Source organism: Sapajus apella, unplaced genomic scaffold (assembly GCF_009761245.1).
Source record: "Sapajus apella isolate SASKATOON/1434 unplaced genomic scaffold, GSC_monkey_1.0 scaffold144, whole genome shotgun sequence".
NCBI lineage: Eukaryota > Metazoa > Chordata > Mammalia > Primates > Cebidae > Sapajus > Sapajus apella.
Genome location: NW_022437084.1, coordinates 2,072,164 through 2,099,587, shown reverse-complemented (window position 1 = coordinate 2,099,587; position 27,424 = coordinate 2,072,164). Strand labels below are relative to the sequence as shown.

Genomic DNA, 27,424 nt, shown 5'->3' with positions numbered 1-27,424 from the left:
TACTCACCCCAAGTCGAGGCGAGGCGGGGATGGGGGAATCCAGGACTCGAGATAGGGGGAGGGGTGACCCAGCCCCGGCAGCTCTGGGCAGCAAGAGGCTGAGGAGGGGGGGGTGACATCACCGCCGGAGGAGGGGCAGCACCGCTCCCCCAACCCAGGGGCTTCAAGCTCCGCCTTTATGGCGGACCCCGGGGTCCTTAAATCCCAAGGGAGAGAGGAGAAACAGGAGATGAGGTCCGAGGGAATGCTATCCCCGCCCCTTAGAACAGGAACTGGTAAACCCGTACCGATTACATCCACCCCCCCACTGCCACCTGTCGCTGCCATCGCGACCCGTCGCCTCCCACGCATGTTGTGGCTGCGCCCGCCCCCGTTAGGGCGTGGCCACGGCGTGGACTACAACGACCGTGATGCTCCGCGGCGCCGGGAGCCTTTGACGAAAGGCAGCGTAGGCGAGGGGCTTCATGGGACTCGTAGTACAAGACCCCTCAACGAGGTGCGCCCTGGAGAAAAGGGATGATACCCTTTGCCTCCCTCTCTTCCTCAACTCCGTGGGTACATGCACAAAGTTTTCTCTTCAAAAAGTACGCTCGGATAAGAAGAAACCTAGGCAGGTTTGTTCAATGGAAATACTGGATTTTATTGAGTAGCGTTAGCGTTGCTACCCGCTGCGCATGCGCAACGCCTGGGTATCACCCGTGGAACTGCGCCTGAGCTGTCTGTCCCCCTCGCAGGTCAGCTCCGCGAGTGCGCGCGCGCGCCAGGCCCACTCGGGCGCCGCTTTTCATGTCCCCGCGGTCGAAGACGGCCACATACGCCCCCAAGAAGACGTCGCCGAGGATCCACATGGGTCCAGGAGGCGAAGGGATGTCCAAACCCCGGAAGCCGGACAAGCAGAAGCGGAAGTCACCCTGAACAAACTGCAAGGCGGCAAGGCGGCAACTGGGTGTCGCGGCCGCAGGGACCACCATTTCCCTGGGAGTCTGTGCTCCCTCCGTCCCCAACCCCGGGGACAAGAGATGATTCTGTGGCCCCTTCCCGTCCTAGTGATGACTAACTCCCAGCTCCACCCTCTCAACCCCAGTCATATTACATCACTGTGGCGTCATGGTGACGGACACCTACCTGAATGACGTAATCCTGGGCGGTGAGATTAAACCAGACCCCCCCAAGGAAGAGGGAGACAGCGGGGAGCTTTGGGATTTCTGAGCACCGGATGATGTACTGGGGAAGAAGAGGAACAAGTTAAGATGGGAGATTCCTGCACTGCTCAAATCCTGTCTGTAATGTGCATATGGAGCACCTGGGTATTCAGCACCGTGTGTGAACAGCTCTGTTGCCTGGGCTTCTCTCATCTAGTCCCAAACAAAACTGCATTATCATCTTCCACCCACCCCCACTCCCACCTCTGCCTCACCATCCACTGAGTCACTCAGCATAGACACTTGGGAAGTACCTTTGCTTCTTCCTGCCACTCTCCAGCATGTCACTTAAGAAGCCCAGTCCTTTGGCTGGGTGCAGTGGCTCATGACTGTAATCCCAGCACTTGGGGAGGCCAAGGTGGGTGGATCACCTGAGGTCAGGAGTTCGAGGCCAGCCTGGCCGACATGGTGAAAACCCGTCTCTACTAAAAATACAAAAATAATTAGCTGGACGTGGTGGTGGGCACCTGTAATCCCAGCTACTTGGGAGGCTGAGCCAGGAGAATCGCTTCAACCCTGGAGGCAAAGGCTGCAGTGAGTCGAGATCATGCCATTGCACTTCAGCCTGTGCAACAAGAGCAAAACTCTGTCTCAAAAAAAAAAAAAAAAAAAGAAGAAGAAGAAGAAGAAGCCCAGTCCCCTCTGTCCTGGATACACCCTAGCTAACTGCTTCCCACCCTTAGGCCCCAGTGTTCGTCATCAAATTGCCATCATCTTCCCCAGGATACACCCACCAGAGACTGTAACCTCACCTCCCCTGCCAGCAAGGGGATTCCCCCAATGGCTTTATGCAGGGCCCGGATCTCCTCAGCAGGTCCTATGATGACAGGTGTGCCTGTATCCAGGATGGCAGCACAGCCCCGGGCACAGAGAGTCAGCTCTGGGCCCACCTTCACACTGAGAGGGGAGGAGGCAGTCATTAGAGGCAGGCTCCTAGGAGTCCAGGCCCCCAGCCTCTAGCTCCAGACCCAGGAGACTAAGTCCCTCACCGCTCCATGTGGATCTGCCAGTAGGCAGGGACTGTGACTGGCACGAAGGTGAGGGGTGGGATGTAGTGTGCTGGGTCTGAGCCCCCCAGGACCAGCTCTCCTCCATCAGCCACTTCAGGGTCCCTGCAGGGGCAGAGCATAGAGGTCAGTGTCACTGGCCCTCCCCCTGCCAGCCCTAGCAATGGCCAGGGATGGGACTTCCTGCCAATTGTGTCAGTTTAGGGGTTTTGGGTTGGGGAGGGGAATACAGTCAGGGCCTAGATGTTGAGACTAGAAACAAGAAATGAAGGGATATGGTGCTTGTCTTGATTGAAGTTAGGACTTTAGGATGATGGGTACTGCCTGAAGTGGAGAAGAGACTTCACTTGGCTGTGGAAGGTAGAGCTTTTGGGGGAATTTCCTGAGCTGAATATTGTAGTAACCAAGCAGACCAGGGAAGAAGTCTCAGAATCGGCTCTTGAAGATGTGACTTGTGCAGGAGTGGGGTGGCTTCCTGGGAAGGCAGAGAGACTTTCTGAATTGCCTGTTGTGGTATCTGTAAGGTCTTTTAGGCCAACTGTGCCGTGGACGGCATGGTAACCTCTGTGACCTGCACGTACACTCCAGATGAGTTCCTGGAACTAGAAAGTCTGAAGTAACTGGAAAACCACAAAAAGGGGAAGAATGAGTAACCCCTGCGACGCCTAATTAACTTTGAGATATTCTTCTATTGTTGCTTATTTCCACCTGGACTTTGTAACCAACTTTGGTCAATCTCATGACTCCAGACCCTACGACCCCCTCCTGGCTTGCAAAAACCGCCCTGAACTGTAACTTCTGTAACTCTCCACTGCCTACCCCAAACCTATAAAACCAACTCCTGTCCCACCGCCGTCCGCTGACTCTCTTTTCAGACTCAACCTGCCCACACCCGGGTGGGTAAACAGCCATGTTACTCACACAAAGCCTGTTTAGGTGGTCTCCTCATTCAGAGTGTGCATTTAACACTGTCTAGAGGATGTGTTAGACTTCCTGTGCTGACTGAGAATGATGGGAATGGGGATGGGAACTTCCTGGAAGATATAAGTTTGTGAGATCTACCAAGAGCTAGATGGGACTTCTTGAATGGGTTGGATGTCAGAGTAACCCAGTGGGCATAGGACTGTGTGCGATGGCCCTCTGGGAAGGAAAGTAAAGACTTCTTGGATGGTGGATGGGACTTCTGAGCATAAGATTGAACTTCCTCCCAGGTGGGTGGGGCTTGCTGAATTAAATCAGGCTATTCTTGACTTCTGGTCAGTGTTCTCAAATGGGATATGAGCTCTCTTTATAGTGAAGAGAAGGTTTCTGAGTATTTGGTTGGTGGCACATAGAATTTCCTAGTTTGGTCGGGCGCAGTGGTTCACGCCTGTAATCTCAGCATTTTGGGAGGTTGCAGTGAGCCGAGACCACACCATTGCACTCCAGCCTGGTTGACAGAGTGAAACACCCTCTCAAAAAGAAAAAAAACTTCTGGTTTGATTTTGAAACAGTATATTGAACCGATGGTGAGTTTCTTTAGTACATCTTAAATTGTCACTTAAGCTCTGGGACTTATGAATAGGGTTAAGATGTTTCTTCAGTTGGGTGACTACTTCCTGAATGAAGGTTGCAATTTTTTTTTTGAGACAGACTCTCTGTCACTCAGGCTGGAGAGCAGTGGTGCAATCTTGGCTCACGGCAACCTCCACCTCCCAGATTTAAGCAATTCTCCTGCCTTAGCCTCCAGAGTAGCTGGGATTACAGGTGCATGCCACCACACCTGACTAATTTTTGTATCTTTAGTAGAGACGGGGTTTCACCACGTTGGCCAGGCTGGTCTGGAACTCCTGACCTCAGGTGGTCTATCTGCCTCGGCCTCCCAAAGTGCTGGGATTACAGGCATGAGCCACTGCTCCCAAACTGTGGCTTTCTCTATGGAATAAGACACTTCCTGAAGGAAGCCTCACTTCCTTCTTGGGGACAGGACTCATAGAAAGGTGCACCCTTCCCAGTACCTGTTGAGGTAAAAGGAGAAGACAGGCTTATCCAGTAGCCCCTGCTCCACCAGTACATCCAGCGGGGGCCGAACTCCCTCCACAGCCAGAATGGGAAAACCGAGGCCCAATATCCCATCTGGGCGGGACACAGTGAAGACCAGGGTGGATTCCCACAGAGCTTCCCCAAAAATCACTGATGCACCCTTGATTCCACCAATCTAGGAATAGATTGAATTTAGGGTCAGTTACTTTTGGGAGGACAATAACCCACATGTCCTGAGGTCTTTCAAACCAAGGCATGAATTCCAGGTCTGGAGACATCTGGACCCAAACCCTCCCGCTTGGCAAGCTTTGCCTCTGGACTTGAGAGAATTCCTACCCCTTCACCCAGGAACTCCTCCCCTTCCTTGAGAAGCCCCAGCCATCTGCTCCGGAAGCCCCTCCACCTCAAGTCCCTCCCTAGGCCAGATGATCTTAGACAATGGGGTTCTCCCAGGCTCAAGGCTTCCTGGAGTCAAAAGTCACTCACAGTCAGCTTGTCCTCACTCAGGATTCCATCTACCCGCCCAGTTCCATATTGAATGGCAAACTTGGTCCCATTGGGCTGGAAGGAGCTGGAGGCATTGGGATTGAAGCGGTGGTGGAACCCTAGGCAGAAGTCAGAGAGGTGTCACTGGGGGAGGGGAGCCTTCCCAATGCCTTCTTCCCCTTTGACCTGACCTGTGAGAGTGTCAGAAAAGAACAGTTTCTCAAAAACCTGTGGAAAGCTGAGGTCCAGCCCTGCCTCCTCCCTTCACCCCCATTCAGCCTTATTCTCTCGCATAGAAGCTCACAGCAGGGCACACTGGATAAGTGGCATCTCTTGGATGGGACCCAGAGGTTGGAGGAGCCGGTGTCAAAGGTGACAGTGAAGTTCTGTGGAGGCGTTCCAAGTCCAATTTCCCCAAAATACTGGGCCTGATGAAAAAAAGAGAAGACGGAGTCAATGAAGAGTTTGACTTGAGGGCACTGGGGTGGGGGCTGTGTGGGGCTGTGACTCACATCTAGGAATTTGGAGAGAGGCACGAAGCCTGGCTTGTCCCCAGGGGATGGGGCCCCCAACCTGGGGAGTTTTGCCGGTTTTCCCCATCCCCTCAGTAGGTTCAGGGTCCTGCGTCCGGGATGGACTCGGCGAAGAGGGATGCTGTAGGGTAAGAAGATGTTGAGAGTTAGGAGGCTGGCCTTCCTGGAGACCCTCTGTAACAGACTTACCCAAACAGGACATGAGGACAAGTTCAGCATCTCCGAGGCGCCACAAGTGGGGTCAGTACCAAAAACCCTGCAATAACCACCTAGCAAAGATGCCACGAAACCCTTCCTACCTACCAAAGATCCCCAAAGACTTTAGGGAGCAAACCATCCCAAACAGAACTTCTCAACAGTATCCACGTCCTTAAAATAAGCCATTCCCAGGGAATTGACATTCTTTTTTGTTTCTTTTTCATTTATTTATTTATTTTTGACATTCTCTCTCTTTTTTTTTTTTTTAAATCGAGTTTCGCTCTTGTTATCCTGGATTCAAGCAATTCTCCTGCCTCAGCCTCCCAAGTAGCTGTGATTACATGGATGCACCACCACACCTGGCTAATTTTGAATTTTTTTCAGAGATGGGGTTTCCTCCATGTTGGTGAGGCTGGTCTTGAACTCCTAACCTCAGATGATCCGCCTGCTTCGGCCTCCCAAAGTGCTGGGATTACAGGTGTCAGCCACCTCACCCAGCTGGAATTGACATTCTCAAAGCTTTCCTAAGACCCTAACATAAAACCTAAGCTTTGCAAAACCCCATGATGGTAGCCCCGGCATGCTTCAGTTCATGAGGTTGGAGACTACTTTCTCCACCCTTGGGGTAAAAATGTAAGCATCAAATCCTAATTTCACTCTTTACACTAAAATACATCTGAGATATCAAACACTTAATGGGAAAAGTAAAATTATAAGAGCACTTTGGGAGACCAGGGCAACAGATTGCTTGAGCCGAGAGTTTGAGACCAGCCTGGACAACATGGGGAAACCCCATCTCTACAAAAAATACAAAAATTAGCTGGGTGTAGTGGCATGAGCCTTTAGTCACAGCTATTTGGGAGGCTGAGGTGGGAGGATCATTTGAGCCTGGAAAGTGGAGGTTGCAGTGAGCTGAGATCATGCCACTGCACTCCCACCTGAGCAAAACCCTTTCTCAAAAAAAAAAAGCATAAAAGCAAGTAAAATGTTTTAATTCTAGAAAGGGGACAGCTTTTCTAAATATGAAGGCAGGGTCACAAATTGTGGGGGAAAATATTAATAAATGTGACTCAGAAATGACACCTGTTGGCTGGGCACCATGGCTCATGCCTATAATCCCAGCACTGTGGGAGGCCAAAGCAGGCAGATCACTTGAGCTCAGGAGTTCAAGACCAGCCTGGGCAACATGGTGAAAACCCCTCTCTACTAAAAATATAAAAATTAGCCAGGCATGTGCCATCATGCTAATCCTAGCTACTCAGGAGAATGAGATGCGAGAATGTCTTGAGCCTGGGAAGCAGAGGTTGGAGTGAGCCGAGATCGTGCCCCTGCACTCTGTTCTGGCAACAGAGTGAGACCCCGTATCTAAATAAATAAACAATTGTATCTAAATAAATAAATAATTTATCACCTGTAGTCCCAGCACCCCACATATCAAGACCTTCGTCTCTATTAAAAGTTTTAACAATTAGGCTGGGCATGATGGCTCACACCTGTAATCTCAGCACTTTGGGAGGCTGAGGCGGGTGGATCATCTGAGGTCAGGAGTTTGAGACCAGCCTGGCCAACATGGTGAAACCCCATCTCTACTAAAAATACAAAAATTAGTCGGTGTGGTGGTAAATGCCTGTAATCCCAGCTACTCAGGAGGCTGAGGCAGGAGAATTGCTTGAACCCCGGAGGTGGAGGTTGCAGTGAGCCAAGATCACACCACTGCCCTCCAGCCTGGGTAACAAGAGTGCAACTCTGTTACAAAAGAAAAAAAAAAAGAAAGGAAAAAAAGTTTTACACTTAGCTACGCATGGTGGTGCACACCTGCAGTCCCAGCTTCTTGGAAGGCTGAAGCAGGAGGATTGGTTGAGCCCAGGAGTCCAAGGCTACAGTGAGCTATGATTTTGCCACTGCACTCCAGCCTAAGCAACAAAGCAAGACCCTGTATCTAAAAAAAATTAATTAATTAAACTAATTTTAAACCTTTGTACTTCCCCTCTACATACACACACAAAGCTGTAAATAAAGGCAAGGACGAAAAGTCTGGGGGAAATTATATAATTTGATAAGTTGTATATCAAGAGTTAATATTGCTAATATGCAAAGAGCTTCTATAAATAAATAACTATATAAACAACCTGATCTTGGGAGACAGTTTTTCATGGGTCTCTCACGTGACTGCAGAGCACTCACTGCCTTTGTCCAGACTTGTCTTTTGAAGGATTTTGTTTAATGAATGGTCTTGGAAGAGAGATTGTGTCTCCTGGCCAGGCGCGGTGTCTCACACCTGTAATCCCAGCACTGTGGGAGGCCAAAGTGGGCAGATCATGAGGTCAGGAGTTCAAGACCAGGCTGGCCAGCATGGTAAAACCCCATCTCTACTAAAAATACAAAAAATTAGCTGGGTGTGGTTGTGCATGCCTGTAATCCCACCTAGTCGGGAGGCTGAGGCAGGAGAATTGCTTGAACCCGGGAGGCGGAGGTTGCAGTGAGCTAACATCATGCCATTGCACTCCAGCCTGGGTGACGGGTCAACACTTCATCTCAGAAAAAAGAGAGAGAGCACGCGTGCAAGCGTCTCCTTCTAGAACAAAGGGAAGGCAGACCTATGATGCATTATAAAAGATTTAAGCTCCCTATGCTCAGGGTTGTTCTATTAATATCGTGCACTGCAGTGCATGTGTCGGTGTCATCTGGCCTTCTTCATTTCGCCCTGTGGAAACTGGCTTAGAAAAAGGGGCTGGGGCCAGGTGTGGTAGCTCATGCCTGTAATCCTAGCACCTTGAGAGGCCGAGGTGGGAGGACTGCTTGAGACCAGCCTGGACAACATAGTGAGACCCTGTCTCTACAAAGAATAAGGAAGTTAGCCAGGTCTGATGGCACATGCCTGTAGTCCAAGCTACTTGGGAGCCCAGGAATTCAAGGTTACAATGAGTTATAATCATGCCACTGCACTCCGGCCTGAGCAACAGAGCAAGACCCTGTCTCAAAAAAGAAACCAAAAAAAAAAAAAAAAGAAAAGGAGAAGAAGAAAGAAAAACTGGCACAAATACTAATACTCTTGCTACTGCTATTGCTGGGGGTAATAAACTGCCCTTCGTCCCTGACTTGGGAGTCTCGGGTCTTCTATGAGCAGAGCAGCCATGGAGCTATGGCAAACTCACGTCACAGTTCTTGACAGTCATTAGGAAAATAAAGGACAGAATGTGCAAACGAAGTACAAATAAGTTCTAAATACATGGAAAGATGTCATCAAGAGTCACCAGAGAAATACAAATGGCAGGAGTGAGAAACCTTGTTTCACCACTCAGACTGACAAAGAACTGAGAATATGTACTGGTTTTTTGTTGTTTTTTTTTTTTTTTTTTTTTTTTTGGGCAGAGGCTTTCTCTGTCGTCCAGGCTGGAGTGCAGTGGCGTGATCCTGACTCACTGCAGCCTCCACCCCCTGGGTTCAAGTGATTCTCCTGCCTCAGCCTCCCAGATAGCTGGGATTACAGGTGCCCACCACCATGCCAGGCTCATTTTTGTATTTTTAGTTTCACCATGTTGGCCAGGCTGGTCTCAAACTCCTGACCTCAGGTGATCTGCCTGCCTCGGCCTCCCAAAGTGCTGGGATCACAGGTATGAGCCACCACGCCCACCTCTGATTTGAGTAATAATAAAACCCTGGTCTCCTGTTCAGCCAATGGCTCTGCGTGAATTAAGCTCTTTATTGCAATTTTCCTATCTTGATAAATTGGCTGCACCTGGGCAGCAGGCCAAAAAAAAAAAAAAAAAAAAAAAAAAAAAAAAAAAATTTGGGCGGTTACAATGGCCAGGAATGGGTACAGCTGAGTTCTGCTTTGGAATGTACATAGAATGGAATCCCACTGGACCACTAAGGAGGAAGTAGCTGCCAGGCATGGTGGCTTATGCCTGTAACCCAGCACTTTGGGAGGCTGAGGTGGGGGGGTTACGATGTCAGGAGTTTGAGACCAGCCTGGCCAAGATGGTGAGACTCCGTCTCTACTGAAAATATAAAAATTAGCCAGGCGTGGTGGCATGCGTCTGTAGTCCCAGCTACTCAAGAGGCTGAGGCAGAAGATTCCAGGAAGCGGGGTTTGCAGTGAGCTGAGATCACGCCACTGTACTCCAGCCTGGCGACAGAGTGAGACTCCGTCTAAAAAAAAAAAAGGAGGGAGTAGTTCTCTATTCCAGTCATTCTCAAACTTTAGCATGACTCAGAATCACCTACAGCAGTGGTGTTGGGCAAATCTTTGTGTAGAGGTTTTGCAGGCCTCACAGTCTGTGTAACTACTCAACTCTGTCAAGATAGCGTGAAAGCAGCCACAGAGGACAGACAATACGGAAATGAGTGAGTATGCTGACTCTGGTTTTTTTAGAGACAGGGTGTCACTCTGTTGCCCAGGCTGGAGAGCAAAGGCACGATCGTGGCTTACTGCAGTCTAAGACTCCTGAGCTCAGAGATTGTCTTAAAGGGGCAGGCACAGTGGCTCACACTTGTAATCCCGCACTTTGGGAGGCTGAGGTGGGGCAGATCACGAGGCCAGGAGTTCGACACCAGCCTGGCCAACATGGTGAAACCCCGTCTCAAATGAAAATATAAGAAATTAGCCAGGTGTGGTGGCGCGTGCCTGTAATCCCAGCTACTCAGGAGGCGGATTCTCTTGAGGCTGGAGAATTGCTTCAACCTGTGAGGCAGAGGTTGCAATGAGCTGAGACCGCGCCACTGCACTCCAGCCCGGGCAACAGAGCAAGACAACGTTAAAAAAAAAAAAAAAAAGATCGTCTTGCCTCAGCCTGCCAAGTAGCTGGGACCACAGGCATGTGCCACCATATCCAGCTAATTTTTTTTCATTTTTAGTAGAGATAGGTTCTTGCTAAGTTGCCTAGGCTGGTCTCAAATTCTTGGCCCCAAGCAATCCTCCTGCCTCAGTCTCTGGAAGTGTTGGGGTTACAGGCTTGAGCCACTACATCTGGCCTAGGTTCCCTTGAGCTTATCTGTAAAAGGGAAATAGCAGGCAGGATTTGACCTGCAGGCTCACCGTTTGCCAAGCCCAGACTCAGAGGGCTAATTCAAATTCAAATCTCTTATTTTTTTTCGAGGGGGAGTCTCACTCTGTCACCCAGGCTGGAGTGCAGTGGTGTGATCTCAGCTCTCTGCAACCTCCACTTCCCAGGTTCAAGCAATTCTCCTGCCCCAGCCTCCTGAGTAGCTGGGATTATAGGTTTGTGCCACCATGCCCAGCTAATTTTTGTACTTTTTAGTAGAGACAGGGTTTCACTGTGTTAGCCAAGATGGTCTCTATCTCCCGAACTTGTGATCCGCCAGACAAAAAATAGGCTTCTTGAGGCCTAAACAATTTGGAGGGTGTGAATGTAGGGGAGTCTTAGTTTAAATATCACATGCCGTGGTCTCCAAGATGGAGGGAATGTGTCCCATGTCTGGTGACCCCCATACCCGAACATCAGAGCTCAGAGTGGGATCTACACAGGCCTTCCAAACAACATATCCAGGCCGGGCGCGGTGGCTCAAGCCTGTAATCCCAGCACTTTGGGAGGCCGAGGCGGATGGATCACGAGGTCAAGAGATCGAGACCATCCTGGTCAACACGGTGAAACCCCGTCTCTACTAAAACTACAAAAAATTAGCTGGGCATGGTGGTGCGTGCCTGTAATCCCAGCTACTCAGGAGGCTGAGGCAGGAGAATTGCCTGAACCCAGGAGGCGGAGGTTGCGGTGAGCCGAGATCGCGCCATTGCCCCCCAGCCAGGGTAACGAGTGAAGCTCTGTCCAAAAAAAAAAAAAAAAAAAAAAGAATTGTTTTAAAGCCAGGTGCAGTGGCTCACACTTGTAATCCCAGCATTCTCAGAGGCTGATTCGGGTGGATCATGAGGTCAGGAGTTCAAGACCAGCCTGGCCAAGATGGTGATACCCCATCTCTACCAAAAATACAAAAAATTGGCTGTCATGCCAGCTACTCAGGAGGCTGAGGCAGAGACCTGTGTAAACCTGGGAGGCGGAGGCTGCAGTGAGCTGAGATTGCGCTATTGCACTCCCACCTGGGTGACAGAGCGAGACTCTGTCTCAAAAAAAAAAAACAAACAAACAAAAAAACATTTTAAAAGGGAACTCTGATCGTTTGTTTTTTTTTTTTTTTTGAGACGGAGCTTTACTCTTGTTACCCAGGCTGGAGTGCAATGGCGCGATCTCGGCTCACCGCAACCTCCGCCTCCTGGGTTCAGGCAATTCTCCTGCCTCAGCCTCCTGAGTAGCTGGGATTACAGGCACGCGCCACCATGCCCAGCTAATGTTTTTGTATTTTTAGTAGAGACGGGGTTTCACCATGTTGACCAGGATGGTCTCGATCTCTTGACCTCGTGATCCACCCGTCTCGGCCTCCCAAAGTGCTGGGATTACAGGCTTGAGCCACCGCGCCCGGCCTGGGAACTCTGATCTTAAGAGATGTCAGAGTGGAGCCCTCGGGTGAGAGCCCGCTCTAGAGACCTGGGATGCCAAGAAAGAAGAGTCAAAGGTCCTGGGTGCCAGGTTTGGGAACCACTGAACCAGGAGCCCCAGACTTAAAGGACAAAGGGCAGAGAATCCCTCCCAGGTTTGGGGGTGGCAAATGCAGTCACCATACCGGATCAGTGTGGCCTCAGCAGGCTCCACGTTCAGCAGAGGCAGCAGCAGCAGCGGTGGTGGAGACATCGCTGCAGACCTAGGTGTGGACCCAGGCACCCTAGTTTCCTTTCCCCTGTGACTCCGCCCTGCTCATGCCCCACCTCCAGGTTTAGGAGGTGATCAGGACCCAAGATCCTTCAGCAGGTGACACACGGGGACAAGGGTGTTTTTAAAGATTTGTGCAGAGTGTTTGTGTAGTGTCAGCCAGAGTTGTATCCTGTGGCCTGGGTGCTCCTCACTCCCTCCTTTGGAGGTGGGGGAGTCTCTTCTGCAGGGACTGCCTCCCACCCCCCATCCTTTAGCCTCTGTCACTTTTACTTCTCACTTTCACATCACTTTTCTGAGACTCGTTAACCACAAGTGTTTCCTTGGCCAAGTGGGACAGCAGGTGTTTGTGAAGGGCCTGGGAAGGGAGAGAGGAACTGATGATAAGCCTGCCTTCCCACGTGAAGTGGGACTGCCTGAGTCTCAGGACCCAGACTCTTATTATTTTATTTATAGGTGAAGTATATTTCTTGTAAGCAACAGAACATTGAGTCTTGTTTTTTCATCCATCTATCCATTCTATATCTTTTTATTCAAGAGTTTAGTCCATTTACATTCGATGTCTTTCTTGATGCTGCTTGAGGCCGGGTGCAGTGGCTCACGCCTGTAATCCTAGCACTTTGGGAGGTCAAGGTGGGTGGATCACCTGAGGTCTGTAGTTCAAGAGCAGCCTGGCCAACATGGTGAAACTCCATCTCTACAAAAATACAAAAATTAACTGGGTGTGGTGGTGCGTGCCTGTAATCCCAGCTGCTGGGAGGAGGCTGAGGCAGGAGAAACGCTTGAATCTGGGAGGCAGAGGTTGCAGTATGCTGAGATCATGCCACTGCACTCCAGCCTGAGCAACATGCCGAGAAACGTTATCTCAAAAATACAAAACAAAACAAAAGTAAAACTTAGCCAGGCATGGTGGCATGCACCTGTGGTCTCAGCTACTCTGTAGGCTGAGCTGGGAGGATTGCTTGAACCCAGAAGGCTGCGGATGCAGTTAGCAGGGAGTGTGCCACTGCACTCCAGCCTGAGTGATGGAGCCAAAAATAAAGTCGTAATCTGGTTCCCAAATGTCAATAGTGTCAAGGTTGAGAATCCCTGTTCTCTTCATTCCTTAGCCCATCTCATGTTCTTGATTTCAAAATAAGTTACAGACAACAGTATTCTTCAGTGCCTGTACTACACACACCCATGCTTTTAAACAGCTACATAGTATTTCAGAATACAAATGTAACACTACTTCCAGAACGGATTCTCTACATAGATTGCTTCCCCTTTTCAATGTAACATGCAGTAATGCCCTTGTATTAGGGTTCTCTAGAGGGACAGAACTAATGGAATAGATATATACATAAAGGGTGTTTATTAAGTGTTAACTCACATGATCACAAAGGTACCACAATAGGTCATCTGCACAGGGAGGAGCAAGGAGAGCCAGTCCAAGTTCGAAAACTGAAGAACTTGGAGTGTGATGTTCGAGGGCAGGAAGCATCAGCACGGGAGAAGGACGTAAGCTGGGAAGCTAAGCCAGTCTCTCTTTTCACATTTTTCTGCCTGTTTATATTCTGGCCGTGATGGCACCTGATTAGATGGTGCCCACCCAGATTAAGGGTGGGTCTCCCTTTTCCAGCCCACTGACTCACATTTTTTGTTTATTTTATTTTACTTTAAGTTCTGGGACACACGTGCAGAATGCGCAGGTTTGCTATGTAGGTAAACACGTACCGTGGTTTGCTGCACCCATCATCCTGTCATTAGGTTTTAACCCCCACATCCATTAGGTATTTGTCCTAATGCTCTCCCCCTACTTGCCCCCCACCCCCAAAAGGCCCCAGTTTTCGATGTTCCCCTCCTCGAATGTTAAACTCTTTGGGCAACACCCTCAGGACGGACCCAGGATCAATACTTTGTATCCTTCAATCCAATCAAGTTGACACTCTATTAACCGTCACAGTCCTTACAGATATTTTCTGTGTGTCTGTTCCATATCATCCGTATTAGTCCATTTTGCATTGTGATAAAGGAATGCCTGAGGCTCGGTAATTCATAAAGAAAAGGCCAGGTGGTGCTTCATGCCTGTAATCCCAGCATTTCAGGAGGCTGAGGCAGGTGGATTGCCTCAGCCCAGGAGTTGGAGACCAGCCTGGGCAACAAAGAAAGACTCTGTCTGCAGAAAAAAATAATAATAATATTTTGAGACAGAGTCTCACTTTGTTGCCCAGGCTGGAGTGCAGTGGTGTGATCTGGGTTCACTGCAACCTCCGACTCCCAGGTTCAAGCAATTCTCCTGCCTCAGCCTCCTGAGTAGCTAGGACTACAGGCACGCGCCACCGTGCCCAGCTCATTTCTGTTTTTTTTTTTTTTTTTTTTTTTTGAGACGGAGTTTCACTCTTGTTACCCAGGCTGAAGTGCAACGGCGCGATCTCGGCTCACCGCAACCTCCGCCTCCTGGGTTCAGGCAATTCTCCTGCCTCAACCTCCTCAGTAACTGGGATTACAGGCACGCACCACCATGCCCAGCTAATTTTTTGTATTTCTTATTAGTAGAGACGGGGTTTCACCATGTTGACCAGGATGGTCTCAATCTCTTGACCTCATGATCCACCCGCCTCAGCCTCCCAAAGTGCTGGGATTACAGGCTTGAGCCACCACGCCCGGCTCATTTCTGTATTTTTAGTAGACACAGTGTTTCACAATATTGGCCAGGCTGCTCTCAAACTCCTGACCTTGTGATCCAGCCGCCTTGACCTCCCAAAGTGCAGGGATTACAGCATGAGCCACTGCGCCCGCCCCCCTCCCACACAAAAAAGTTTTTTTTTAATTATCTGGGTGTAGCCGTGCATGCCTGTGGTCCCAGGTACTTGGGGGGCTGAGGCAGGAAGATTGCTTGGGCCTGGGAGTTTGAGGTTGTATTGAGGCATGATTGTGCCACTGCACTCCAGCCTGGGCAACAACGTCAATCAATCACACATTCACTGTCCTACAATGATGGAAGTCAGAAGTCCAGAATGATTTCAGTGCTGAAACTGCCATGTTTGCAGTGCTGTGTCCTGTCAGGAGGTTCTAGAGGAGAATCTATGTCCTTGCCTTCCCCAGCTTCTAGAGGAGGTCCATAGGGGCTCCTTCTTCCCTCTTCAAAGCCAGCGTCCTGGTGTCTTGCTGCTTCTGTCTTCATACGAACTTCTTCTGAATCGATCTCCCTTGGCCTCCCTCTTATGAGGACCCTTGTGATGACACTTAGGGTCCATGTGGATGATCCAGAATAATCTCTGTTCTCAAACTCCTTCACTTGATCACATCTGCTAAATCCTCACATTTCTCACATAAGGTAGTATTCACAGCCCCAGGGATTGAGGTGTGAATATCTTTTGGGGGCCACTCTTCAGCCCACAGTTGATAATTTACTTGCTGTCTTAATGCCTGTTTCCCCATTTGAGTCTATTTCCTATGAGGGCAAAGATCTTCATCTGTTTAATTCTCCATTGTGTCCCCAGCACCCAAGACAGAGCCTGGCACATGGTGAATCAGGCAACACGGCAAAACCCACCTCTGCCAGCCGAGACTAGCCTGACCAACATGGAGAAACCCCATCCCTACTAAAATTATACAAAAATTAACCAGGCGTGGTGGGCACCTCTGTAATCCCAGCTACTTGGGAGGCTGAGGCAGGAGAATCGCTTGAACCCAGGAGGGAGAGGCTGCGGTGAGCCCTTGTCTCAATAATAATAACAATAAAATAATAATACTAATAATAAATAGTAAAGAGCCACTTTGTGCACTCGGTGCTCTGGGGAGTTTTTCTGAAACAGCGGACAGTGTCTCTGTGATAACTGTCACCGCTCCCCCTTTGTTTTCTAGTCAGAGCACTCGGTCTGGGCCCCTTCAACTTGCCCCCCACGCTTTCCGCCCGCAGCACCCCATCCAACTTTACCCAAGCGCTGGGAAGTAGTTTCTGAGAGGCCGCGCCTGCAAATTCCCACTTGGCCACACGGTGGTGCTGTGGGCCTGTTTTCCCGGCCAAGATTCCCCAGCTGCCACCCCTATTTCTGGAGCTGGGCTCCTGGAACACCAGGCTCTTTCCAGCTTCCCTGCTTCCGCCCTAGCGGTTCCCACCGCCTAGAATTCCGACTTGCTCGCTCTCTGCACCCCACGGGAAAAGGAGCAGAACAGAGGCTACCTCCCTGACTCCCCTGCCGGAGCTTACTGGGAGATCTCCTGCCTAACACGGCCCGGCCAGTGGGACCTGGATCTGCCCCTATCTTCTCTGTCAGGGGGTTGTGACCAGGTCGGCCTCCACCATTAGAACAGCACAGTCTCGAGATGAGGCTCAGGCCTGACTCTTTTCGGGTCCTCTGAATCGCCCAACACAGTTCTTCTAGAAGACTCAGGATGCGATTAGATAAAGGATTGCCGGAGTTTTCCACCGATCATCTTTTCTAACCCATTATCTCTGGGCAGCAAGAGGCTGAGGAGGGAGAATGACGTCAACGCCGCGGGAGAGGCAGCACCGCTTCCCCAACTCGGGGTCTCCGAGCTCCCCAGGGGTCTCGGAATACGGAGAGAGAGAAGAAACACGAGATGAGGTCCGAGGGAATGGTATCCACGCCCCTTAACAGGAACTAGTAAACCCTTACCAATTAGCCACCTCCCCCACTACCACCTGTCGCTGCTGTCGCGACCTGTCGCCTCCCACGCATGTCGTGGATGGGCCCGCCCCCGTCAGGGCGTGACCACGGCGTGGACTACAACGACCGTGATGCTCCGCGGCGTCGGGAGCCTTTGACGAAAGGCAGAGTAGGCGAGGGGTTTCATGGGACTCGTAGTACAAAACCCCTCACCAGGGTGCACCCTGGAGAAAAAGGGTAGTGCCCTTCTCCTCCCTCTCTTCCTCAACTCCGTGTGTACAGGCACAAAGCTTTCTCTTTATTTATTTGTTTTTGAGACGGAGTTTTGTTCTTGTTGCACGGCTGGAGTGCAATGGCGCAGTCTCTGTTCACTGCTACCTCCGCCTCCTGGGTTCAAGGGATTCTCCTGCCTCAGTTTCCGGGGTAGCTGGGATAACAGGCGCGCGCCACCGCACCCAGCTAATTTTTTTTAGTAGAGACGGGAGTTTCACCATGTTGGCCAGGTTGGTCTCGAACTCCTGACCAAAGGTGATCCACCAGCCTCGGCTTCGCAAAGTGCTGGGAGCACCGTGAACCACTGTGCCCGGCCACAAATTTCTCTCTTTTTTTTTTTTTTTTTTTTTTTTTTGAGACGGAGTTTCACTCATGTTACCCAGGCTGGAGTGCAATGGCATGCTCACCGCAACCTCCGCCTCCTGGGTTCAGGCAATTCTCCTGCCTCAGCCTCCTGAGTAGCTGGGATTACAGGCACGCACCACCATGCCCAGCTAATTTTTTGTAGTTTTAGTAGAGACGGGGTTTCACCATGTTGACCAGGATGGTCTCGATCTCTTGACCTCGTGATCCACCCGCCTCGGCCTCCCAAAGTGCTGGGATAATTTCTCTCTTTTTTTTAAAGCACTCTCTGAAAAGAAGCAACCCAGGCAGGTTCGCTGGATGGAAATCGTTGATTTTTAGTGGGTAGCGGTACCTCCACCCACCCGCTGCGCATGCGCTTTACTTGGCGTCACCCAGGGAACTGCGCCTGCGCGGTCTCGCCTCGTCCCAGGTCAGCTGCGCCAGTGTGAGCACGCGCCAGGCCCACCCTGGCGCTGCTCTTCCGGTCCCCGCGGTCGAAGACGGCCACGTAGGTCCCCAAGAAGACGTCGCCGAGGATCCAGAAGGGCCCTGCAGGCGGAGGGACGTCCAAGGCCTGGAACCCCGACAAGCAGAGGCGGACGCCATTTCGAGTAGTCTGCAAGGCGACAGGACAGCAACTGGGTGTCGCGGCCACAGGGACGGCCATTTCCCTGGGACCCCGGGCTTTCCCCCCACCACCACCCTCGGGCGCTTTGTATTCGCCAACAAACTGCCATCACAGGGACAAGAAATATTTCTGTGGTCCCTTCCCGTCCTGGGGACGTCTCTCAGCTCTACCCTCTCAAACCGTCATATTACGTCCTTCTGGCGTCATGGTGACGGCCACCTACCTGGATGACGTAATCCTGGGCCGTGAGGTTAAACCAGACCCCCCCAAGAAGGAAGGAGACTGCGGGGAGCTTTGGGATTTCGGAGCACAGGATGATGTACTGGGGGAGAAGAGGAACTAGTGAAGATGAGAGATTCCTGCTCTGCTCAGTCCCTCCCGTGGCCCCCAGTGCCGTAGGGTAATTTCCGCATTGAGCACCTGGGTATTCAACGCCCTGTGTGCAGAGGCCTTGAGGCCTAGGCTTCTCCAGTCCCAAGCAAACCTGCATTGTCATCTCCCTCCACTTCACTGCCGTCCACAAAGTCACCCGTAGATGCTTGGAAAGTGTCCTCAATTCCTCTCACCACCCTCCAGACTATCTGTCATGAAGTCCAGTGCCCGCTGCCCTGGAATACCCCTTAAATACCTGCCTCCCACTCTCAGGCTTTTTGATGTTCACTGTCAGCCTGCCATCAGCCTCCCCAGCCCATACCCACCAGAGACTGGACCTCACCTCCCCAGCCAGCAGGGGAAATCCCCCAATGGCTGCATTCAGGGCCTGGATCTCCTCAGTGGGTCCTGTGATAAGGGACGTTCCTGTATCCAGGATGGCAGCACAGCCCTGGGCACAGAGAGTCAGCCCTGAGCCCACCTTCACACTGAGGGGGAAGGAGGCAGTCATTAGAGGCAGACTTCTAGGAGTCCAGTCCCTCAGCCTCCAGCTCCACACCCAGGAGACAGACCAAGTCCCTCACCGCTCCATGTGGATCTGCCAGTAGGCGGGGACTGTGACTGGCAGGAAGGTAAGGGGTGGGATGTAGTGTGCCGGGTCTGAGCCCCCCAGGACCAGCTCTCCTCCATCAGGTTTTTCGGGGTCCCTGCAGGGGTAGAGTGTGGACAGTGTAGACGTCAGCATCACTGGCCCTCCCCCTGCCAGCTCTAGGTATGGCCAGGGATGGAACTTCCCACCAGCTGGGTTGTTTCTGGGGTTCTAGCAGGTTAGTGGGATGCAGGAAGGACCTAGTTGTTGGGACTGGAAGCCAGGCAAGAAAAGCATGGTGCTTTTCTTGATGGAAGTTAGAACTTTAGGCTGTTGGGGACTTCCTGAAGTGAAGAGGAGATTTCTTCATTTGGCTGTGGAAGGTAGAGTTTTGGGGGAGTTTTCTGAGCTGAGTATCATAGTAACCACGTAGAGCAGTGGAGTCTCGGAATTGGCTCTTGAAGGTGTAACTTGTGCAGGGGTGGGGTGGCTTCCTGGGTAGGAGGAGAGAATTTCTGAATTGCCTGTTGTGGTATCTAGAGAGGTGTTAGACTTCCTGAGTTGGTTGAGAGTGATGGGAACGGGGATGGAGACTTCCTGGAAGGCGGGGGAGAGCAGGAGCTACTAAGTGGTAGGTAGCACTGCTAGACGGGGGCGAATGTCAGGGTGACTGAATGGGCACAGGATTTCCTGCCTGTGTATGATGGGCCTCTGGGAGGGAAAGTGGAGCCTTCTTGGAAACTTCTTGGATGTTGGGTGGGACTTCTGAGCATAACATTGAACTTCATAGCAGGTGAGTAGGGCTTCCTGGATTTAATCGGGCAATTCCTGACTTCTGGTCAGTGTTCTCAAATGGGATTTGAGCTGTCTTTATAAGGGGCATGGAATTTCCTGGTTTGATTCTAAAGCATGGAACATTTTGAACTGATGGTGACTTTCTTTAGTATTTTGGTTTTTGTTTTGTTTTGAGATGAAGTTTCACTCTGACACTCAGGCTGGAGTGCAGTGGTGTGATCTCAGCTCACTGCAACCTCTACCTCCTGGGTTCAAGCGATTCTCCTGCCTCAGCCTCCTGAGCAGCTGGGACTACAGGTGTGTGCCGCCACGCCCGGCTAATTTTTGTATTTTTAGTAGGGACAGGGTTTCACCATTTTGGCCAGGCTGGTCTTAAACTCCTGACCTCATGATCCACCCCTACGTCCGCCTCCCAAAGTGCTGGCATTACAGGCATGAGCCACTGCGCCTGACCTATTATGTCTTAAGTTGTCACGTAAGCTCTGGGACTTCTAATAGAGTTGAGGTGTTGCTTTATAGGGTAGGTGACTTCCTGCATGGAGGATGCAACTTCCTGTATTAGATGGCTGAATTCCTCAATGGAGAGTGTAAGTGGGTGACTCTGAGAGTGAGACTTCCTGCATTGGATCAGTGACTTCCTGAGTGAAGCGTGGGACTTCCTTTATGGAGTAAGTCACTTCCTGAAGGAAGCCTCACTTCCTTCTTGGGGACAGGACTCATAGGTAGGTGCACCCTCCCCAGTACCTGTTAAAGTAAAAGGAGAAGACAGGCTTATCCAGTAGCCCCTGCTCCACCAGTACATCCAGCGGGGGGCGAACTCCTTCCACAGCCAGAATGGGAAAACCGAGGCCCAATATCCCATCAAAATGGGCAAAAGTGAAGACCAGGCTGGGCTCCCAGAGAGCCTCCCCGAAAATCACTGATGCACCCTTGATTCCACCAATCTAGGGGTAGATTGAGATGTGATCAGTTACTTTTGGGAGGACAATACATGTCTTTGAGATCTTCCAAACCAAGGTATGAATCCTAGGTCTGGGAACACCTGGATGCAAGCCTCAGCTTCCTAGGAAACTTTGCCTCTTGAGAAGCCCCACCCCTTCACCCAGGAAGCTCCTTCCTCTGCCTGAGAAGCCCCACCTCTTCACCGAGGAAGCCCCTCGCCATCCTTGTAAAGCCCCATCCCTTCATTCCCCACTTGCAAAGCCCCATCCATTGGCTTGGGAAGCTCTTCCTCCTCAAGCCCCTCCCTGAGCCAGATGATCTTAGACAGTGGGGTTCTCCCAGGCTCAAGACTTCTGAAAGTCAGAGGTCACTCACAGTCAGCTTGTCCTCACTCAGGATTCCATCTACCCGCCCAGATCCATATTGAATGGCAAACTTGGTCCCATTGGGCTGGAAGGAGCTGGAGGCTTTGGGATCAAACCGGTGGTGTAACCCTAGGTTAGAGGTCAGAAAGGTGTCACTGGGGGAGGAAATCTCCCCAATGCCTCCTTCTCCTTTGACTTTCTGACGTGTGAGGGCATTATAAAAGAACAGTTCCTGAAAAACCTCTGAGAAGCTGATGACCAGCCCCGCCTTCTCCCTTCACCCCCATTCAGCCTTATTCTTCCTCATAGAAGCTCACAGCAGGGCACACTGAAGAAGTGGCATCTCCTGGACGGGACCCAGAGGTTGGAGGAGCCGGTGTCAAAGACGACAGTGAAGTTTTGTGGAGGCATTCCCAGCCCAATTTCCCCAAAATACTGGACCTGATGGCAAAAGAGTAGAGTAAATGAAGTGTTTGGCTCGAGGGCACAGGGGTGAGGGCCGTGGGGGCTGTGACTCACATCCCTGTAGTTAGAGAGAGGCACGAAGGTGGGCTTGTCCCCAGGGGATGGGGCCCCCAACTTGGGGAGCTTTGCCGGTTCTCCCCAACCCCTCAGTAGGTTCAGGGTCCTGCGTTCAGGTTGGACTCGGCGAAGACGGATGCTGCAGGGAAAGAGGATATTGACAGGAAGCTGCCCTTCCTGGAGACCCTCTATAATAGACTTACCCAAGCAGGACATTGTGACAAGTTCAGCATCTCCGAGGTGCCACAACAGGGGTCAGTACCAGAAACCCTTCAATAACCACCTGCAGGAAACCCTAGCAAAGATGCCATGACGCCAGATATCCCCAAACACCTTCCCAAAGACCTTTCCATGGCCAAACCCCTTAAAATAAGCCATTCCCAGGGAATTGACATTCTCAAAGCTTTCTCGAGACCCTAGCATAAAACTTTGCAAAAGCCCCTGGATGGTGGCCTCTGCATGCCTCAGTTCATGATGTTGGGGACTATTTTCCCCACCCCTGGGGAGAAAAATGTAAGCATCAAATCTTTTTTGTTTTGAGATGGAATCTTGCTCTGTTGCCCAGACTGGAGTGCAGTGGCGCAATCTTCGTTCACTGCAACCTCCACCTCCAGGCTCAAGCAGTTCTCCTGCCTCAGCCTCCCAAGCAGCTGGGATTACAGGCACCTGCCATCATGCCTGGCTAATTTTTGTGTTTTTAGTAGAGATGGGGTTTCACTATGATGGCCAGGCTGGTCTCGAACTCCTGACCTCATGATCCGCCCACCTCAGCTTCCCAAAGTGCTGTGACTCCAGCCGTGAGCCACTGCGCCCAGCCAGCATCAAATCTTAATTGTCTGTCTGGGTTGCCCATGCTGATCTCAAACTCCTGGCCTCAATCTCCCGAAGTGCTGAGATTACAGAGGAGAGCCAACGTGCCCTGCCTGGGCTCCCTTAAACTGTATTTGCAAAAGCAGGTGGCACACTGGATTTGGCCCTTAAGTGAGTGTTTGTAACCCTTGACTTGGGCAATTCAAATTCAGCTATCTTAGTTTCTGTTTAAGTAGGTCTGGGATGAGGCCCAAGAATTTGGATTTCTAACAAGTTCCCAGGTCATGATGATGCTGTTGATACAACATTTGGAGACTCACTTTTCTTTGCATTGACTTAGAAAGTGGCCAGGATACATTAGGTTCAAAAAGCAGGTTAACAAGCATCGTGTGCAGTAATATCTTTGTTCCTGCTTTTAGTCACCCCTTGAAGCAGTTGTCCCCTCACTCACACCTTTCCCCCCACCCCCCACAAGTCAGTCTTTGAGAGGCACAAGAATGTGAAGCGGGGAAAACTTCCTGGAAGTGTACACCCCTCCCCCACCAAGAGTTCCAGGGCATGAGGAGAAGAGGGGAGTTTTTAAAAAGGGAGAGATTGGGGGCAGCATCAGAGGTCAGGTAGTGGGAGGACTTCTTGCATGAGGTCTCCAAAATTGTATTTCTTTTTCTTTTTATAAACCTTATATTTGAAATGGGGTCTCCCTCTGTCACCCAGACTGGAGTGCAGCAGTGCAATCAGGGCTCACGTAGCCTTGATCTCCAGGGCTCAAAAGCGATGCTCCCACCTCAGCCTCTGGAGTAGCTGAGATTATAGACACACCACCACTTTTTTTTTTGAGATGGAGTTTAGCTCTTGCTGCCCAGGCTGGAGTGCAGTGGTGTGATGTAGGATCACTGCAACCTCCGCCTCCTGGGTTCAAGTGATTCTCCTGCCTCAGCCTCCAGGAGCTGGGATTACAGGCGCCTGCCACCATACCCAGCTAATTTTTGTATTTTTAGTAGAGACGGGGTTTCACCATATTGGTCAGGCTAGTCTCAAACTCCCAACCTCAGGTGATCTGCCCACCTTGGCCTCCCAAAGTGTTGGGATTACAGGCATGAGCCACTAAGCCCAGCTTTTTTTGTTGTTGTTTTAGACAAGGTGTCACCCTGTTGCCCAGCCTGGAGTGCAGTAGCGGAATTCTATAGCTCACTGCCCCTCAAACTCCTGGGCTCAAGCAGTCCTCCTCCCTCAGCCTCTGGAGTAGCTGGGACCATGGGCATGCACCACCACACTGAGCTAATTTTTGTATTTTTTGTAGAGATGGGGGTCTGGCCATGTTGCCCAGGCTTCTCTTAAAACTCTTAGCCTCAAATGATCTTCCCAACTTGGCCTTCCAAAGTGCTGGGTTACAGGTGTGAGCCACTGCTCTGGCCCCAAAACATGATTCTTCAGACCAAACAGTTTAATGGGTGTGAATGTGGGGAGTCTCAGTTTAAATGTCACATATCCAGGTCTCTAAGATGGAGGGAGTGTATCACATGTCTGGAAACCGCAGTACCTAGTCATCACAGCTATAGTGGAGTCTGCAGAGACCTCTCAAAAACCTGGATAAGTGCGGTGGCTCACGCCTGTAATCTCAGCACTTTGGGAGGCTGAGGCGGATGGATCATAAGGTCAAGAGTTCGAGACCAGCCTGACCAGCATGGCAAAGCCTCGTCTGTAATAAAAATACAAAAATTAGCTGGTGTGGTGGCACACACCTGTAGTCCCAGTTACTTGGGAGGCTGAGGCAGGAGAATCACTTGAACCCGAGAGGCAGAGGTTTCAGTGAGCCAAGATCGTGCCACTGCACTCCAGCCTGGTGACAGAGTGAGACTCCGTCTCAAATAAAAGGGTTCTGGTTGGCCAGGCACAGTGGCTCATACATGTAATCCCAGCATTTTGGGAGGCCAAGGTGGGTGGATCACAAGGTCAGGAGTTCAAGAGTGGCCTGGCCAACATGATGAAACCCCATCTCTACTAAAAATACAAAAATCAGCTGGGTGTGGTGGCGTGAGCCTGTAATCCCAGCTATTTGGGAAGTTGAGGCAGGAGAATCACTTGAACCCGGGAGGCAGAGGTTGCAGTGAGCTGAGATGGTGCCACTGCACTTCAGAGTGAGACTCTGTCTCAAAAAAAAAAAAGGACCCTGGTCTTAAGAGATGTCAGAGTGGAGTCCTTAGGGGCAGCAGCCTGGTTTAGAGATCTGGGAAGCTAAGAAAGAAACACTAGGGATCCTGGGTGCCAAGTCTGGGAATCACTGAACTCGGAGTCCTAGACTTAAAGAGCAAAAGGCAGAGAATCCCTCCCAGGTTTGGGGTGGTAGATGGGGTCACCATACCGGATCAGGGTGGCCCCGGCCGGCTCTGCATTCAGCAGAGGCAGCAGCAGCAGGAGGAGCGGCAGCGGTGGTGGAGACATCGCTGGGGACCTGGGTGTGAGCCCAGGTGTCCTGGGGCCTCGTTTTCTTTCCCCTGTGACTCCGCCCTGTTCATGCCCCACCTCCAGGATTAGAAGGAGACCAGGACATGAAATCTGTCAGCAGGTGACGCACTGGGACAAGGGTGTTTTTGGAAGATTTGTGTGAAGTATTTTTGGAGGGTTGGCAGAAGTAGCATCCTGCAACCCTGGTGCTCCCACTCCCTGCTTGGGTGGCAGTGTGGTGGGGTCTCCTCCACTGTGACCACCTCCCGCCCTCCATCTTTTAGTTGCTGTCAGTTTTCCTTTTAACTTTCACATAACTCTTCTGAGACTTATTAACCACAAGTGTTTCTTTGGCCTAGTGGGAGAGATCAGCAGGGACCTGTGAGGGGCCTGGGGTAAGGGAGAAAGGAAATGATTAGACACCTGCCCTCCCTCATGAAGTGGGGATGCCAGCATTCAGGACCCAGACTCTTACTGTTTTATTTGTAGGTGAAGTGTGTTGTAGACAACAGATCCTTGGGTCTTGTTTTCTTATCCATTCACCCACTATCTGTATCTATGGCATCTGTATCTGTGTATACATCTCTATCTAGCTATATATCTATGTCAATGTCTGTATTTTGGAAAAAGTGTCTCCCCCTGTCACACAGGCTGGAGTGCAGTGGTGCCATCTTGGCTCACTGCAGCTGCAGCCCACAAGCTGCAGGCATGCACCACCCTGCCCTGGTAATTTTTTTGTATTTTTTATAGAGACAGGGTTTTACCACGTTGCCCAGGCTGGTCCTAAACTCCTGGGCTTAGGCAGTTCCCCCACCTCGGCCTCCCAGTCAGGAAATCCGCCTGCCTCAGCCTCCCAAAGTGCTGGGATTAGCCACCTCGCCCAGCCTAACCACTCTATATCTTTTTATTGGAAAGTTCAGTTCATTTATATTCAGTGTTATTGACAAGGTCTTCCTCCTTCCATTTTGTTATTGTTTTGGTTGTTTTGTGGTATGCTCTTTCTTCTCTCCTTCCTCCCTGTCTTCTTTTAGTGAAGGTGATTTTCTCTGGTGGTATGATTTAATTTCTTGCTTTTTATTTTTTGTTTTCTATCCATTAGGTTTTTTGATTTGAAGTTACCATGAGGCTTGCAAATACTATCGTATAACTCATTGTTTTAAGCTGATAAATAAACAACACTATTTGCATAAAGAAATCAACAAATGAGTAATAAGAAAATTTCTCATTTGGGAAGTAATTGCTCAATTACTTGGGAAGCTGAGGCGGGTGGATCACTTGAGGCCAAGAATTCCAGACCAGCCTGGCCAACATGGTGAAACCCTGTGTCTACTGAAAATACAAAAAATTAGCCAGGTGTGGTGGCACACACCTGTAGTCCTAACTACTGGGGAGCCTGAGGCAGGAGAATCACTTGAACCTGAGAGGCGGAGGTTGCAGTGAGCCAAGATTGTGCCACTGCACTCCAGCCTGGGCAACAGAGCAAGACTGTCTCAACAGCAACAACAGAGAGAGAGGGGGAGAGAGAAAGAGAGAGAGAGAGAGAAAGGGAGGGAAAAGGGGAGGGGGAATTTAATAAAAAATGTACACCTTAATTTTGTCTTTTCGTTTTTAACTTTTTTAACTTTTAGTTGTTTGTATTTATATCTTGTTTTACTATCTGTGTCTTAAAAAGTTGTTGTAGTTATTATTTTTGATTGGTTCATCCTTTAGTTTTTCTACTTCAGGTTAGTTTACACACCACAGTTACACGTTATACTGTTTTTCTGTGTGCTATTAGCAGTGAGTTTTGCACCTTCAGATAATTTTTTATCACCCATTAACGTGCTTCTCCTTCTGATGGAAGTACTGCCTTTAGCATTTCTTGCAGGATCGGTCTGGTATTGATTGAATTCCTCAGCTTTGTTTTTCTGGGAAAGTCTTTATTTCTCCTTTATACTTAAGGATATTTTTGCTGGATATGCTATTCTGGGGTAAAAGGTTTGTTCCTTCAGCACTTTAAATATGGCCTGCCACTCTCTCCTACCTGTAAAGTCTCCGCAGAAATGTCTGCTGCCAGATGTATTGGAGTTCCGTTATATGTTGTTTCTTTTCTCCTGCCGTTTGTAGGATTTTTGTACAATCTCTACCTCCTCTTTAAGGCCAATAACTCTTAGATTTTTCCTTTCTTAAAGGCTGTTTTCTAGTTCTTGTAGGCCAGGCTTCACTGTTTTTTATTTTAATTTAAAAATTTTTTTTGGTGACAGAGTCTCACCGTGTCACCCAGGCTGGAGTGCAGTGGTGCAGTGCTGGCTGACTGACTCTGACTACAACTTCCACCTCCTGGGTTCAAGGGATTCTCTTGCCTCAACCTCCCAAGTAGCTGAGATTATAGATTTGTGCCAACATGCTCAGCTAACTTTTGTATTTATAGTAGAGACGGGGTTTCACCATATTGGCCAGGCTGGCCTCGAACTCCTGACGTCATGTGATCCATCCTTCTCGGCCTCCCAAGGTGGCTTATCCCAACAGGCATGAGCCACCACACCTGGCCGCATTTTTCAACTCTAGAATTT

General features: G+C 50.3%; 1 protein-coding gene across 3 annotated transcripts; it reads right to left on the bottom strand.

The window, feature by feature from the left end:
- Window positions 1-615: 615 nt before the first annotated feature.
- On the bottom strand, window positions 616-25,080 carry NAPSA (napsin A aspartic peptidase). Of its 3 annotated transcripts, none has more exons than XM_032264447.1 (10): window positions 24,829-25,080; window positions 12,085-12,126; window positions 5,230-5,371; window positions 5,022-5,145; window positions 4,718-4,836; window positions 4,207-4,406; window positions 2,192-2,314; window positions 1,955-2,099; window positions 1,126-1,224; window positions 616-920 (listed from the first exon to the last, which is right to left on the bottom strand). In XM_032264447.1, exons 1-10 carry the CDS (start codon window positions 24,867-24,869, stop codon window positions 693-695), a joined length of 1,263 nt encoding a protein of 420 aa, XP_032120338.1. In that variant the 5' UTR covers window positions 24,870-25,080; the 3' UTR covers window positions 616-692. The 3 variants fall into 3 exon arrangements, with proteins under 3 accessions (XP_032120338.1, XP_032120341.1, XP_032120339.1); XM_032264450.1 differs by lacking the exons at window positions 4,718-4,836; window positions 5,022-5,145; window positions 5,230-5,371; window positions 12,085-12,126 and adding exons at window positions 20,610-20,732; window positions 21,106-21,224; window positions 21,413-21,536; window positions 21,615-21,756 and having other exon boundaries at window positions 620-920; window positions 4,207-4,283; window positions 24,790-25,052; XM_032264448.1 differs by lacking the exons at window positions 616-920; window positions 1,126-1,224; window positions 1,955-2,099; ... (4 more) ...; window positions 5,230-5,371; window positions 12,085-12,126 and adding exons at window positions 17,715-18,020; window positions 18,256-18,354; window positions 18,748-18,892; ... (3 more) ...; window positions 21,413-21,536; window positions 21,615-21,756 and having other exon boundaries at window positions 24,790-25,065.
- Window positions 25,081-27,424: the final 2,344 nt, after the last annotated feature.